This window comes from Cherax quadricarinatus, chromosome 12 (assembly GCF_038502225.1).
Source record: "Cherax quadricarinatus isolate ZL_2023a chromosome 12, ASM3850222v1, whole genome shotgun sequence".
Classification (NCBI taxonomy): domain Eukaryota; kingdom Metazoa; phylum Arthropoda; class Malacostraca; order Decapoda; family Parastacidae; genus Cherax; species Cherax quadricarinatus.
The window spans coordinates 46,939,894-46,955,839 of NC_091303.1; the positions used below are offsets into that span (position 1 = coordinate 46,939,894).

Below are 15,946 nucleotides of genomic sequence, written 5' to 3' on the forward strand. Positions count from 1 at the left end.
AACATAAAGTGGGACCAAGTAAACCAAGTCCTAACCGATATAAGCTGGGAAGATATACTAAGCAACACAGACCCCAACATATGCCTAGAACAGATTAACTTGGTGGCACTCGATGTATGCACAAGGCTTATTCCTCTAAGAAAAAGGAGGAGTAGATGTAAAATAGAAAGAGACAGGCGCTCCCTTTACAGGCGACGGAAAAGAATAACAGTGCGGCTAAAAGAGGTCAATATATCTGAAATGCGTAGGGAGACACTGGTCAGAGAAATAGCAAGCATCGAACTCAAGCTAAAGGAATCTTATAGGAGTCAGGAATCGCGGGAAGAACTAAAAGCCATAAATGAAATCGAAAGAAACCCAAAGTATTTCTTCTCCTATGCCAAATTAAAGTCGAGAACAACATCCAGTATTGAGCCCCTACTTAAACAAGATGGGTCCTACACAGATGACAGCAAGGAAATGAGTGAGCTACTCAAGTCCCAATATGACTCAGTTTTTAGCAAGCCGCTAACCAGACTGAGAGTCGAAGATCAAAATGAATTTCTTATGAGAGCCACAAAATTTGGTTAACACAAGCCTATCCGATGTTATCCTGACGCCAAATGACTTCGAACAAGCGATAAATGACATGCCCATGCACTCTGCCCCAGGGCCAGACTCATGGAACTCCGTGTTCATCAAGAACTGCAAGAAGCCCCTATCACGAGCCTTTTCCATCCTATGGAGAGGGAGCATGGACACGGGGGTCGTCCCACAGTTACTAAAAACAACAGACATAGCCCCACTCCACAAAGGGGGCAGTAAAGCAACAGCAAAGAACTACAGACCGATAGCACTAACATCCCATATCATAAAAATCTTTGAAAGGGTCCTAAGAAGCAAGATCACCACCCATCTAGAAACCCATCAGTTACACAACCCAGGGCAACATGGGTTTAGAACAGGTCGCTCCTGTCTGTCTCAACTATTGGATCACTACGACAAGGTCCTAAATGCACTAGAAGATAAAAAGAATGCAGATGTAATATATACAGACTTTGCAAAAGCCTTCGACAAGTGTGACCATAGCGTAATAGCGCACAAAATGCGTGCTAAAGGGATAAAAGGAAAAGTCGGTCGATGGATCTAAAATTTCCTCATTAACAGAACACAGAGAGTAGTCGTCAACAGAGTAAAGTCCGAGGCAGCTACGGTGAAAAGCTCTGTTCCACAAGGCACAGTACTCGCTTCCATCTTGTTCCTCATCCTCATATCCGACATAGACAAGGATGTCAGCCATGGCACCGTGTCTTCCTATGCAGATGACACCCGAATCTGCATGACAGTGTCTTCCATTGCAGACACTGCAAGGCTCCAGGCGGACATCAACCGAATCTTTCAGGGGGCTGCAGAAAACAATATGAAGTTCAACGATGAGAAATTTCAATTACTCAGATATGGTAAACACGAGGAAATTAAATCTTCATCAGAGTACAAAACAAATTCTGGCCACAAAATAGAGCGAAACACCAACGTCAAAGACCTGGGAGTGATCATGGCGGAGGATCTCACCATCAAGGACCATAACATTGTATCAATCGCATCTGCTAGAAAAATGACAGGATGGATAATGAGAACCTTCAAAACTAGGGAGGCCAAACCCATGATGACACTCTTCAGGTCACTTATTCTATCTAGGCTGGAATATTGCTGCACACTAACAGCACCTTTCAAGGCAGGTGAAATTGCCGACCTAGAAAATGTACAGAGAACCTTCACGGCGCGCATAACGGAGATAAAACACCTCAATTACTGGGAGCGCTTGAGGTTCCTGAACCTGTATTCCCTGGAACGCAGGCGGGAGAGATACATGATTATATACACCTGGAAAATCCTAGAGGGACTAGTACCGAACTTGCACACGAAAATCACTCACTACCAAAGCAAAAGACTTGGCAGACGATGCAACATCCCCCCAATGAAAAGCAGGGGTGTCACTAGCACGTTAAGAGACCATACAATAAGTGTCAGGGGCCCGAGACTGTTCAACTGCCTCCCAGCATACATAAGGGGGATTACCAACAGACCCCTGGCAGTCTTCAAGCTGGCACTGGACAAGCACCTAAAGTCGGTTCCTGATCAGCCGGGCTGTGGCTCGTACGTTGGTTTGCGTGTAGCCAGCAGCAACAGCCTGGTTGATCAGGCTCTGATCCACAAGGAGGCCTGGTCACAGACCGGGCCGCGGGGGCGTTGACCCCCGGAACTCTCTCCAGGTAAACTCCAGGTAAAACATTCCTCGTCAAGAAACTCAGGACTACAAATTCGGTATGCTCTTAGGAAAAACCCGATGATGATGCCTCTTTTGGTCTTGGTATCTTGACTGGAATAGAAGTGTGTGAGATCATTTTTATTGGTGGGTTTCCGATAAACTTGAAATCTTAGGTTGTTGTCTACTTTGTGAATGAGGACGTCGAGGAAAGGTAGCTTGTCATTGGACTCTTCTTCTAGTGTAAACTGGATCGCTGGTTCAACTGCGTTGAGCCTTGCCTGAAGATCCCGTACATCAAAACGTTTTGGAGTTATTACGAGGACATCGTCCACGTAACGTAACCAAGTGACGCTTGAAGGGATGATGTTGGCGAAGTGTTCGGACTCTAGGTGTTCCATGTATAAGTTGGCTAGAACGGCACTTATTGGGGACCCCATTCCCATGCCGTAGGTTTGTTTGTAGAGCTTGTTATTGAAAGAAAAACAGTTGAAATTAACACAGAGTTCAATCAAGTCAACAAAATCTCCGGGAGGTAGAGGAAGATTAAGGTCCTGATTGACTTTACGTCATAGAACCTCGATGGCTTTTTTGGTAGGTACTTTTGTGAAGAGGGAAGTCACATCCAAACTGCTTAGTTTCTTGTTACGGATGGAGAAGTTACGGATGCGGTTGAGAAGGTCGCCTGAGTGTTTAAGATGAGCGGGACTGATGGTCCCCAGAAGGCAGCAAAGATGTTTGGCAAGAACTCCGGCTAGTTTGTGTGGAGCACTGCCTATTCCTGACGTGATTGGTCTGAGAGGAATATTGTGTTTATGGGTCTTGGGTAAACCAAACTAGCCGGAGTTCTTACCCAAGACCCATAAACACAATATTCCTCTCAGACTAATCACGTCAGGAATAGGCAGTGCTCCACACAAACTAGCCGGAGTTCTTGCCAAACATCTTTCCTGCCTTCTGGGGACCATCAGCCCCGCTCATCTTAAACACTCAGGCGACCTTCTCAACCGCATCCGTAACCTCTCCATCCGTAACAAGAAACTAAGCAGTTTGGATGTGACTTCCCTCTTCACAAAAGTACCTACCAAAAAAGCCATCGAGGTTCTATGACGTAAAGTCAATCAGGACCTTAATCTTCCTCTACCTCCCGGAGATTTTGTTGACTTGATTGAACTCTGTGTTAATTTCAACTTTTTTTCTTTCAATAACAAGCTCTACAAGCAAACCTACGGCATGGGAATGGGGTCCCCAATAAGTGCCGTCCTAGCCAACTTATACATGGAACACCTAGAGTCCGAACACTTCGCCAACATCATCCCTTCAAGCGTCACTTGGTTACGTTACGTGGACGATGTCCTCGTAATAACTCCAAAACGTTTTGATGTACGGGATCTTCAGGCAAGGCTCAACGCAGTTGAACCAGCGATCCAGTTTACACTAGAAGAAGAGTCCAATGACAAGCTACCTTTCCTCGACGTCCTCATTCACAAAGTAGACAACAACCTAAGATTTCAAGTTTATCGGAAACCCACCAATAAAAATGATCTCACACTTCTATTCCAGTCACGATACCAAGACCAAAAGAGGCATCCTCATCGGGTTTTTCCTAAGAGCATACCGAATTTGTAGTCCTGAGTTTCTTGGCGAGGAATGTACATACATTCACCAAACATTCACTGAGTTACATTTTCCTTCTTTTTTCATCAAAGACTGCAAGAAAAGAGCTCTTCAGATCATTAATTCTCCACGCATCAACACCGCTCCCAACAAAGTTATAATTCTTCCCAACAGCCAGGTTGCACTAAACGTCTCAAAAGTACTTTCACAAGCTAACACCAGAGTCGCCATCGCTTCTAGCACTTCAATAAAGGATCTAACCAGGACAAAACCCAAGCACCACGAACCAGTCAATGCAGGAGTTTACACTATACCCTGTGGAGGCTGTGACAAGATCTACGTAGGTGAAACAGCAAGAAACCTCGACACCCGCCTCAATGAACACATTTACGCATGTAGGAACGACAACTTAAACAACGCCTGTGTACAACACCGAAATTCCACCAATCATCTCATGAAATTCAGAGACGCCCAATTAGTGATCAAAGAAACTAATTTCCGCAGACGCAAGTGCCTTGAATCAGCACTGATCGCTGTTTCGAATACAATTAAACAAAATAACGGCAGCTTCACCATCTCCGAAGTCTTAGCAAGAATCCTCCTGAAAACAGTAAACCCTGCCATCACATAGTCTCTCCTGTTATACTACACAAAGCACATTACAGAGACTGAACACTGAAAAAACCTGCCTCTTTCCAGTCTATATTTGTCCAACCTATTTTTATGTTACCCAAGTAATAGCTTTTATATTCTTTTACTCATGTACGAATTAATTGCTCTAACATATTGTATTATTTTTGTTACTACTACTACTACTACTACTACTACCACTAGTGAACATCGAAATGGTACCTCACTAGTATTGCACCTCACTCAGAGCCTTTTTATACCCTCTTTGTCCATGTATTGTTTGTAATGGCTTGATAAAGCTCCTGGAGAGCGAAACGTTGCCACAATAAATGTCACATTAGTTGCACTTGTGTCCTTTTACTTTACATATTGTCGGTAATTCTACCAACTTTATTACTTTTGAGACGTTCAGTGCAACCTGGCTGTTGGGAAGATTTATAACTTTGTTGGGAGTGGTGTTGATGCGTGGAGAATTAATGATCTTAAGAGCTCTTTTCTTGCAGTCTTTGATGAAAAAAGAAGGAAAATGTAACTCAGTGAATGTTTGGTGAATGTATGTACATTCCTCGTCAAGAAACTCAGGACTACAAATTCGGTATGCTGTTAGGAAAAACCCGATGATGATGCCTCTTTTGGTCTTGGTATCTTGACTGGAATAGAAGTGTGTTGGCCAATCCACAGAATTGTACTGGCCATTCTGTCTGTCTTCTCTCTCGCCCGAAGCTTCTCACTTCTCACTTTCTTGAAACAGTTGTTCTAGTCTCGGCTAAAAGCTGCAGATAAAGCCTAATGAAAATAAATGGTATAAAGTACCGACACAATGGAAACATAAACACATATGCAGTTTAATTAATGTGATTCTTTATTGACAACGTTTCGCCCACACATTGGGCTTTTTCAAGTCACAAACAGATTTGTTTGTGACTTGAAAAAGCCCACTGTGTGGGCGAAACGTTGTCAATAAAGGATCACATTAAACTACATATGTGTTTATGTTTCCAGATAAAGCCTAATTTTAAAACCAACAAGATTTATCTTAGGGACAGGTCTGCGTCTTTTAAATAAGGACGATAAGGCCATCACTAAGATCAGCACTTCTTAATAGGTAACACATTAAGTTTATAATAAAGTTGGTAGAATTACCGACAATATGTAAAGTAAAAGGACACAAGTGCAACTAATGTGAGAGCGAAACGTTGCCACAATAAAATGTCACATTAGTTGCACTTGTGTCCTTTTACTTTACACATTAAGTTTATTTCTTAAAACAGCTGTATCCTGGCAGGAGCACTATCATATACACTATCATATAATCTCTTCTCCCCCAAGAAAATAAAAATATAAAAAAATGAAGAGAATCTATGACTTTCCTAAGGTCTATTATTTTATTGCTAACCATTAAACTGAAAAATCCCTAAAATATATAGAAGGTTAACGAACTAGTTACAGTATCTTCCTTTCGGTTACACATCTTTTAAACATTAATACAAAAATTTAGCTTCTCAGTTTCTGATAAATAAAGTTTTTTCAATAGTACCTTAGGAACCTATGAAAATTGAACCCTATTTCCTTTCAACATCTACTCTTTTCCCCATGTTCCTTATCGTTCATTCTTTAATTCCTGATCAATTACAGTACTTCCAGACATCCTCCCAAAGCTCTCCAAAACTTTCTACCTCTTCTCTAAACAGTTGTAATAATGTTATTAGTATTAAGGTTCTCATTATCACGTATTTTGTGCTTATAGACTACAGGTGCCAAGATAAGTGTATCATAAAGTGTATCATAGAGGCTTTTATGTTTCCAGCTGGAGGTTGCAGTGAGCCCCAACTCCAACTTATCTCATTTAACGAGACAATCAAGGCACGCCTCCCTCTCCGACTTTCACTGGCTTGGTCGCCACCACAACGAACACACGACCCACAGTATTAAAACAGAACAAGCAGTAGAAGAAATAGATCTGGAAGAAAGAGCAGCAACATCGGGACGCGAGAGACGGGCACTGATGAAGGGCCTGCTGGGCTGGGAGACTCTACTGGAGGACCTCAGTGACTCATTTTTTACTCCCGCTCAGTCACAACTTACTGGCCATGGTATGTGGATCTGTGGTGAGCCTTAATAACTTTGTGGATATATGTGTATTAACCCAAAACTGCTTTAACTACATGTTATTCTAGTAACTCCCTACCTCCGCCCAAACATCACAACTCTCTTTCTGCATATTTTATTGCCCTCAACTTACACTATATCTTCTCTCATGCCTGCGTGTTATCCCGTGGCTACAGAACGATTGGCGTGGGATAACTACTATCGGTATTCAAGCATCTCCAGCTTTGCCAGGAAGCTGGCTCAGCAGCACCGCACTGTGGAGTGCCTCCAACTGGGTCACACTGCTGAGGGACGCCCACTGCTGGCCCTCATCATTGCTACTGAGTGCATGACCCTTTTCTTATTTGTTGTTTCTTTGGTTATTATACATTTTCTGCATGATGATTTATATATAAATTCAGAATAATGTCACGTGGTTGTACATACAGATAACACTATGTAACACAATTTTCGATCATGGTAAGTGTTATTTTCCAACTTCTTTTTTTGCAAAACAATAGTAAATGCCCATTATTCCTTTTAACTTTAATTTTGTGATTTACAGGATGAATTTTGTATAAACATGGCTAAATTTCAGTATCTTCTGCTAGTTTTGGATGTAAAACAAACACATATAATAAAATAAATAAAATTTACATAACTAAGATAAAATTTACACAAATATTATTTTAAATTTTCTGAAACACATTTACAAAGTTAAAAATGAGCAGTTTTTCTACATAAGCAACAAATCACTATACCCGTTTAAGCCCCCAAATGTAGTCTGCCATTATGTTTTCATTATAAGATCCCTGATATCTGTGTTCAAAGTTCACTATATCTTGGTGGAAGCGCTCCCCTTGTTCCTCTGAGTATGCTCCCATATTCTCCTTGAAATTGTCAAAATGACAATTTCATCTGTAGGGACATCCTACAGCCCATCTGATCATAGTTTTTTTTACCAAGGATTCAATTGTCAGCCTTGTTGTTGCCCAGAAAGCCCTGTGCTACAGCAACAAAACTCTCACTGGCTTCCTTTTCCTTCTCTGTGAGCTTCTTTGGAAATTCTGAGCACTCCATTATTTTCCCGACTTGTGGCACAGTGAAGATGCCAGCCTTCACCTTTGTCTCTGATAGCTTGGGAAAGAAGTCTTGAAGATACTTGAAGGCTGCAGACTCTTTGTCAAGAACTGTAACAAACTGTTTCGTTATCCCTAGTTTGATGTGTAATGGAGGGAACAGAACCTTTTGAAGATCCACCAATGGTTTATATTTGATATTATATCTTCCTACTGAGAACTCGGTGCTTCCTCTGGTAATGTGCTGCTCTGTCTCTACTATCTTAATGACAGAGATAACAGGGAAACTTGGTAAAAACCTCCGTGGAGTCCCATCAAAAAAGCCACCATTTTGAAGTCTCCAATAATCTCCCAGACATACTTATCATAGTTCAAAGCTTCCAGTAGAAGTTTGACACTGTTGTAGTCCTCCTTAAGATGCACTGAATGAACCAAAGAGATGGATACTTGTTCCCATTGTGCAGAAGTACAACTTTTAGGCTTCTGGAGGAGCTGTCAATGAAGAATCTCCACTCATCTGGATTGCATGCAATTCCAATTGCATCAAACATGCCTGATACATCATTACAGTAGCACAACCTGTCTTCATTAGTGAAGAAGCTTCAGAAATGTTGATGACGTTTTCTTTGGCTTGTTACTTGCACACTTTCATCCACCATGTCCCACTCCTTGAGCCTTAAAATCAAAAGCTCAGTATTTGACTTTGTCAAACCAAGATCTCTGATAAAGTCATCAAGGTTAGTTTGGTTTGGGTAGTAATTATTCCTCCTAACAACTGCATCTGTGAGATCATAGTCTTGTTCACTGTGCTCTTCATTTTCTGATTTGCTACTTTCTTCTTCTGACGGTTGACTTCTTTCTGGAGGTGTAGGTACAGGAAGATCAGCACTGTGTGGTACTGGTGCAATAGAAGAGGGAAGACCTGGATAAGAAACAGCAGGTAGGTTCATTTTTCCCAGTTCGGTGTTTGGAAGGATCCACCACCAGATAGAAGTAGCAGTTGGTTGTGTGATCAGTGGGTTCACAACATATTCTAGAAACACCAAACTTCATGGCTCTTTTTTCCTCCTCTATATCATCCTGTAAAAGAACAAAAGAATTAGTTTCTGTTACGCACAATTCATTTAAAAAATGTTCCAAGTCAAGATTTTACCCTTCATGTAACTAATGACTTTCTTACCTTCCAATGTTATCTTACAATGTTGACAAGCAACATGAGGCGCCCAGGTCTTGTCTTGGTCCACAACTGACATGACAAAATATGCTTTGTAAGCTTCATACATTTCTTTAGATGTTGTTACAGAGAACTTCTTTACTCTTGTCTTAATGAACTGACCACATATGTAGCAGAATGTATCTGGAGAATGATTGCAGCCTCTTGATGCCATTTCACTTCTTCTGATGTGTCTTCTCAGGCAGCCAGAGCTGAACTGAATGATGGTTTGTGAGTCCTTGTTTTTATATTTGCCAAACAAAACCCTAGAACATAATAGTTTTACATCAATCTTGAAAGTGTTCCAGAAGTGTCCTGACCACAAAAGCAAAGTTCTGGCATCAAAATTACTTATTTAAAATTTTGTTTAGTTATAAAGAATTGGGAAATAATGCTTGTTTCCCAGGAACACGACAAAAGTGAAATTTTGTTACATAGTGTAATAAGTAATTAAAAACTGTTTGAAAAAACAACTCAAGTCACACTTATATTGTGTAATCTTGACTCTGTATATTGTGTTATATGTTTCCAGACTCATGTGTCCACTCTTTTTTTTTTCCTCCTCCTTCTTCCCGCCTCCTCCCACCCAAACACACATGCTTAAATTATACAAAAAAAAAAAAAAAACTTAGAAATGCCCAAAGACGACTTACATAATGGATAACTAACAAACACAAACACACACACACACACACACACACACACACACACACACACACACACACACACACACACACACACACACACACACACACACTCACACACACACACACATACACACAATGGTCTGTAATATACCACTGTGGATAAAATACTTTGACGTATCTTGACATTTCTGAATGAGTTGTCTCTGAATTCATTAATTTGATCGCACTCCAGTACATAATGACGCAGGGTGTGATACTAGTTCATCTGGTAAAGTTTACATTTCGTTTGGTCTACATCTGATGGTGAGGATTTAACCTGCCAAGGATACTTATAACCCAGCAGGAGCCGGGCGGTAGTGACATCAAAGAGTCTGTTGGATGCACCATAGACATGTGGCTCCTCCTGCATGATAGAATGATGATCGATGGACTGACTTGTGTCACTCTCCGTGAGTCTTAAGTCAATGAAATTCAGTTGAAGTTCTTTTCGTATTACTGTTGTCAAACTGCTAACTGACAAGCCAAGACTGTAATCTACTCCCTCTTGGAAAGCATACAGCTTAGCCAATTTATCAGTTCTATCATGCATCTGAAGACCAATGTGAGATGGAATCCACAGCATGTGCACTATGACTCCACTGTCCACAATCCTACCATACCTATCTCTGGCTTCTGACAGAGTTGAGAACATTTATGGATGACAGAGAATCAGTTACAATTAAAGTGTCAGCCTTAGATACATGGATGCATTTGAGTGCAAGGAGTATGGCAAACAGTTCTGTTTGAAGGGTAGAGGCCCAGTTATTGATGTTTGTTCCAATTTCTTTATGTGAGTCATCACTCTGTACGACAACAGCAGCACTACCAGCTGCACCAGTGGATTGGTGAACAGAACCATCAACGTAAATAATTTGTGAGAGAGTGTGCCGTGTGACTAAGTTATCAATACAGCTTAAGGCATCATGTGCGGCTTCAAGGCGAAGCTTTGATTTTCATTTAAAAAGTAGTTTGGGGGGAAATGGAGGAATGGTAGTTTGGAATGGGGTAACATTCCATGGAGCGGAGAAGTGCCGCTGTTGCCTTACTTGACATAGATCATGTATCTGATTCATGCGGAGGTCGGTTCCAGTTTTTTCGATCCACCTGGAGGGGTGTTCACCATTGCTGAGAAAAGTTTGGAGGGCTTCTGTGCTGGGGTTTGAATGGGCTTGCCTGAGCAAATTAACCCCAATTAGGATATTTCTTTCAGCAACACGATCTCTGATGCTTGGAATATCAAGTTCTTTTTGCATATTTAAAAATTTGGCAGTACGAGGGCATCCTCAAATGATCCTCATTGCTTCGTTCTGCAGTTTTTCCAGCCCTCCAAGCTTCCAGTCAGACACGAGTGTAAGTAGTGGCGCAGCATAATCAACCAATGATCTAATACAAGCAAGATACATCATTTTTACAAATTTAGCATTAGCACCATACCTGGGGTGAAACCCAGCCACAACTCTAAGTGCTCTCAGCCTTTCTATGTATTGGCGACAAAGTTTCGTTACAACAGGTCCAAGTAGTGGAACCTCAAAGCCTAGATACCTGTATCTGCTTACATATTCTAGAAGAGACCCATCATGCAACTGGATCATGGCGAACTGTGCCTCTCTGTCGAGGAGGACGCCTATTGAGTATCTTTGTTTTATCAGTAGAGACTATCAACCCCAGGTCCTGACACGAAGCTAGTACATGATTAAGAATTTTTTGGGTGTTGGAGAATCCGGCAGTGTGAATCATTATATCATCACAAAACTAATCATAATGATGAGGTTGGCTAGGCATAGCATTAAGTAATGCATTAATTAGAATATTGAATAAAGTGGGACTGAGCACACCTCCCTGTGGGGTTCCCAATTCAAAGTCTTTAGTTATACTTCTATGTCCCTGGAACAACACAGAAGACTTTCTGTTGGACAGGTAGCCTTTAATCCAGCGGAGAAGCCATCCTCCAACATCCATTCTTGGAAGTTCACTAATGATTGCATGTCGGTTGGCTACATCAAAAGCAGATTTAAGGTCAAGGAAAGCAGTGTATGAGCTGTCAGTGTGCAGGGTGAGAAAGGTGACTATGCAATGATGCGCGCTTCTTCCATGCATGAAATAATGCAACCGGGGAGACAAAAATTGTTTGATTCTGTACATGAGACGATTAAGAATCATCCTCTAGAATGTTTTGCACTAGCAACAAATTTTTCGTTCCCCCCTTCCCTCTCACCCCTCACCTTCTTTCCTTCTTTTACATACCCTTCCAAACTCGTCCTCCAACCTCTGCATCTTCTCTTCAGAATCTCCCAAAAGCACACTGCCATCAGCAAAAAGCAATTGTGATAATTTTCACTATGTGTTAGATTCCTCATTTTCCAATCCAACACCACTCAATAAAAAAAGTTAATTTCTACGGCATACCTGATGGGATGGGGTATATCTCTCTGGGGCAGGAGTGATAACATTAACCAACTTGGTTGATGAGGCCATTACTGAGTTGTTTAGGACTTTAAACTGATAGAAAATAGAGGTATGGGTGTGTGTGGGAAACAAACAGGAATATTACCCAGGAAACCTCAGGGAGTAATTAGCTTTTTAAGGTTTTCTATACCAATAGTAGGAGCATTAGTAATAAGATCAAACCATACCCCCGGCCGGGATTGAACCCTCGGTCATAGAGTCTCAAAACTCCAGCCCGTCGCGTTAGCCACTAGACCAGCTAGCCACAATAAGATTCACCCAACTAAGTATATTTCTACACCATAGGAAGGTTAGCACAGGCACCACTGTGACCACAAATGCAAGTTTTTACAGACGAATCTCCAGCTAGCGTGGCCGTGACGAACTCTAGCTCAAGTCCCTTCACTGCCGTCAACATGACTCAAGAAATCGTAATGACACGATTGCAAACAAACCATACCCCCGGCCGGGATTGAACCCGCGGTCGGGCTGGAGTTTTGAGACTCTATGATCGCGGGTTCAATCCCGGCCGGGGGTATGGTTTGTTTGCAATCGTGTCATTACGATTTCTTGAGTCAAGTAATAAGATAAATGAGATAAGATTAATTGCCTTCTGAATGCAACATACAGAGCTGTAAATTATTCCACACCGATAGGGTTAACAGGAAAGGAGGCGGAGTAGTGAGGTATGTCAGAGATAATTTAAATTGTTGTGCTAGACAAGATATAAAATTAGAAGCATCAGACACTGAATTTGTTTGCCTACAGTTTCTCGAGGTTCGTGAAAACTAATCTTGGGTGTGGGTTACAGGACCCCAAACTTCTGTGAAACGAGATTCATAAGGCATCCTGATACAAAAATGTTGTGTTAATGGAAGATTGTAACTTTAGACAAATTGTGTGGAGCAATTTGACAAAATCTTGAGTCTAGCGACTTTCTTGATGCGATCCACCATTGCTTTCTAAAACAGTTTGTGACACAGTAAAATAAAGGAAATAATCTGCTTGGTTTGGTTCTTGCCAACAAGGAATCACTGATTAATGATCATGAGGTTAATGATTAGCAATCACTAATCTCTCATTTTCAATATATCATGGAATTACCCTAATAACTACAACCAAGCCAATGTCCCTAACTTCTTCTTGGCTGATTTAATAGGACTGATAAATTACCTGGGTGGGTTGAACTGGCATGACCTGACTATAGGTCAGGTAGGTAGTGATGGTTGCAGATGTGACATTTTTCAAAGCATAACTCTAGCTTTTCAGACTACTTATGCTCTAAATAGGGAAACTAGAACAGTCAAAAATGACCCTAGGTCAAAAGAGAAACATTTACAGGTGAATCACAAGGGGAGATGGGCAGTTAAGACAACAACATATTCAACTTAAAAACGAAATTAAAAGAAGGAATGAGAAAAGCAACAAGAGATTATGAAGTTAAAGTCGCAAGGGATTCGGGGATTTACCCAAATGGTTTCTTTCAGGTATATAGGAGGAAGATAAGGACAAGATAGACCCACTCAAATGTTGCTCAGATTAACTCACTGACAATGACAAAAAAATGTGTTCAATTTTTAACACTCATTTCCTGTCTTGTAGACAAATGCAAAGTCTTGAAGCTCGGGAAAGTAAATAACTTTTGCATCTATAAACTAAATAACATACAGCCTGGCTATACATAATTCGAAAAGGACTTGGGAGTTATGGTCAGCACGAACCTGAAGGCAGGACAGCAGTGCCTAAAAGCAGGTAATAAAGAAAACGGATTACTGGCGTTTATATCAAGAAGTATAAAGAACAGGAGTCCAGAGGTTATTCTACAGCACTACACATCATTACTAAGGTCTCGCTTAGATTATGCAGCTCAGTTCTGGTCTCCATATTACAGAATGAATATAAAGTCATTAGAAATTATTCAGAGAAGAATGACAAAATTAATCAATTGCTTAAGAAATCTTCCATACGAAGAAAGACTGAAATCCCTTAAATTACATTCACTTGTAAGACAAAGAATGAGGGGAGACATGACTGAAGTGTGTAAGTGAAAGATTGTATAAACCTTGGTAATAGATACCGACAAACTGGTTTAGAAAGACGCGTAAGCAAACGCTAGGAAATATATATTAGAAAACAAAGAGATCAAGGTCCCAAGACCGAAGTCTGTATAAATAAGTGGAGAGTGAGATGTGAGTGATGCACGGTGACCTGAAGAATGCCATATTGGGATGACGACAGGTCGACAATATGATCACGTGACTCCTGTGTTGTTAGGTAGATGGTGCTTTGCCCCTAGTTGACTGTCATGTATGGTAATGTTTTAGAAATTTTGTGGTTTCCAGTATTGTTCTATGGTGTCCGTAACGGCGATTAGGGAGGCTTCCAGACATCATCAAACAAATCTCCCCCTGAAAAAGTCTTCTAAGCAGTTGATAGTGCTCCCATGTGGTGATACTGCGACGAATACTCGCCAGGTACTTGCTAAGAGCAACATAAACATTTCCACCATAAACATATCATCTATCAAAGACTTCACTACGAAACGTAGCCCCACACCTCTAGCTTCCACAGAAGGCGTCTACACAATCCCCTGTGGATAACGTCCGAAGAAATATGTAGGAGAAACAGGCAAAAATCTTTCGGTCCACCTGAACGAACATTGAAAAGCCAGAGACGATTTAAGGTAGACTTCTGTCCTTCATAGGAACTCCACGGAACACTGATGAAGTGGGATGTGGCACAGTTCGTCCTCACCGAACGAAACCTTAGATGCCGACAATGTCTGGAAGCCTCGCTAATCGCCGTCACTGACACCTTTGAACATATCTGCCCAATTCGGTTATATTTGATTTTATTTTGTAAGTGTTTATTTATTAATATTTGTTTTCATTAATTTCTCATTTTGGACCTAATTATTTTAATAATCAGTGTATATGTTCCAAGAAGAATTTCTCTTATTATGTACTCTGACTGAATATATTATATGTATACACATTAATGACTTTGGCAGTGATTAGTGTTAACAGTTGTTAGTGTACAGGTGATATGTTACTTCATATAACCCTCAAATCAATGTTAACTTTGGTGAAAAACAAAAATAATTTATCTTTGGGGTTGTACAGAGTTTAAGGCATTCTGCTGACAATCGTGTTTTTACCTTGCAGCGCCATCAGGATGGCCAGAGCTTACACCAGAGAGGTTCTGTCTGCACGCAGACACCAAGTTAAAGCAAGGACCATGCAGAAGAACCTCCAGGAGTATATGACGAGTGACGAACTAAGTGTTGAGACTTTGATCAAAAGAAGCGAGAAGGGAAGGAAAGAGAAAGGCCACTGGGTTCAGGGTAACATAAAAGAAGAAACAGATATGGCACATAGTGATGTTGCTCAGAGACAAATGACGTCTTTGAAATTTTCAAGAAAGAAAAGTAAGATGAGAAAACCTGAGAGACTGAGACAAAGGCAAACACTGAAAGTTGAAGAGGGAAGCAAGAGAAAGCTACGGAAGAAAGTTGTGGAGCAGAAGAAAGCTGATAAATGGAGTCTGAGGAAGAAAAGGGTGATGAGTAAGACACAGAATGGTGAAACGAGAGCAAAGGGCCGATCAGGAGGCAAGCTGCGAGATAAAGCAAAAGATATCTCAAGAAGCAAACTACGGAAGGAAGCTGGAAGATCCAAGCCAGTCATCCTCATTGAAGCAGGTGAGTCATTGAAGCAGGTGAGTCATTGAAGCAGGTGAGTCATTGAAGCAGGTGTGTCATTGAAGCAGGTGTGTCATTGAAGCAGGTGAGCCATTGAAGCAGGTGAGCCATTGAAGCAGGTGTGTCACTGAAGCAGGTGTGTCATTGAAGCAGGTGTGTCATTGAAGCAGGTGAGCCATTGAAGCAGGTGTGTCATTGAAATAGGTGTGTCAATGAATCAGGTGAGTCACTGAAGCAGGTGAG

General features: G+C 41.2%; 1 protein-coding gene across 2 annotated transcripts in view; it reads left to right on the forward strand.

Annotated features, from left to right (window-relative positions):
* The first annotated feature begins 6,357 nt into the window (after positions 1-6,357).
* The window catches only part of LOC128686549 (carboxypeptidase B), a 107,336-nt gene continuing 97,747 nt past the window's right edge, over positions 6,358-15,946 (forward strand). The window contains exons 1-3 of one of the 2 annotated variants that reach the window (XM_070084343.1): positions 6,358-6,585; positions 6,778-6,925; positions 15,168-15,703. In XM_070084343.1, the coding sequence (XP_069940444.1) occupies positions 6,498-6,585; positions 6,778-6,925; positions 15,168-15,703 (772 nt within the window). In that variant the 5' untranslated portion in view covers positions 6,358-6,497. Of the gene's footprint in view, positions 6,586-6,777; positions 6,926-13,942; positions 14,862-15,167; positions 15,704-15,946 lie in introns of those variants that run through there. The other variant, XM_070084344.1, reaches the window with a different exon arrangement.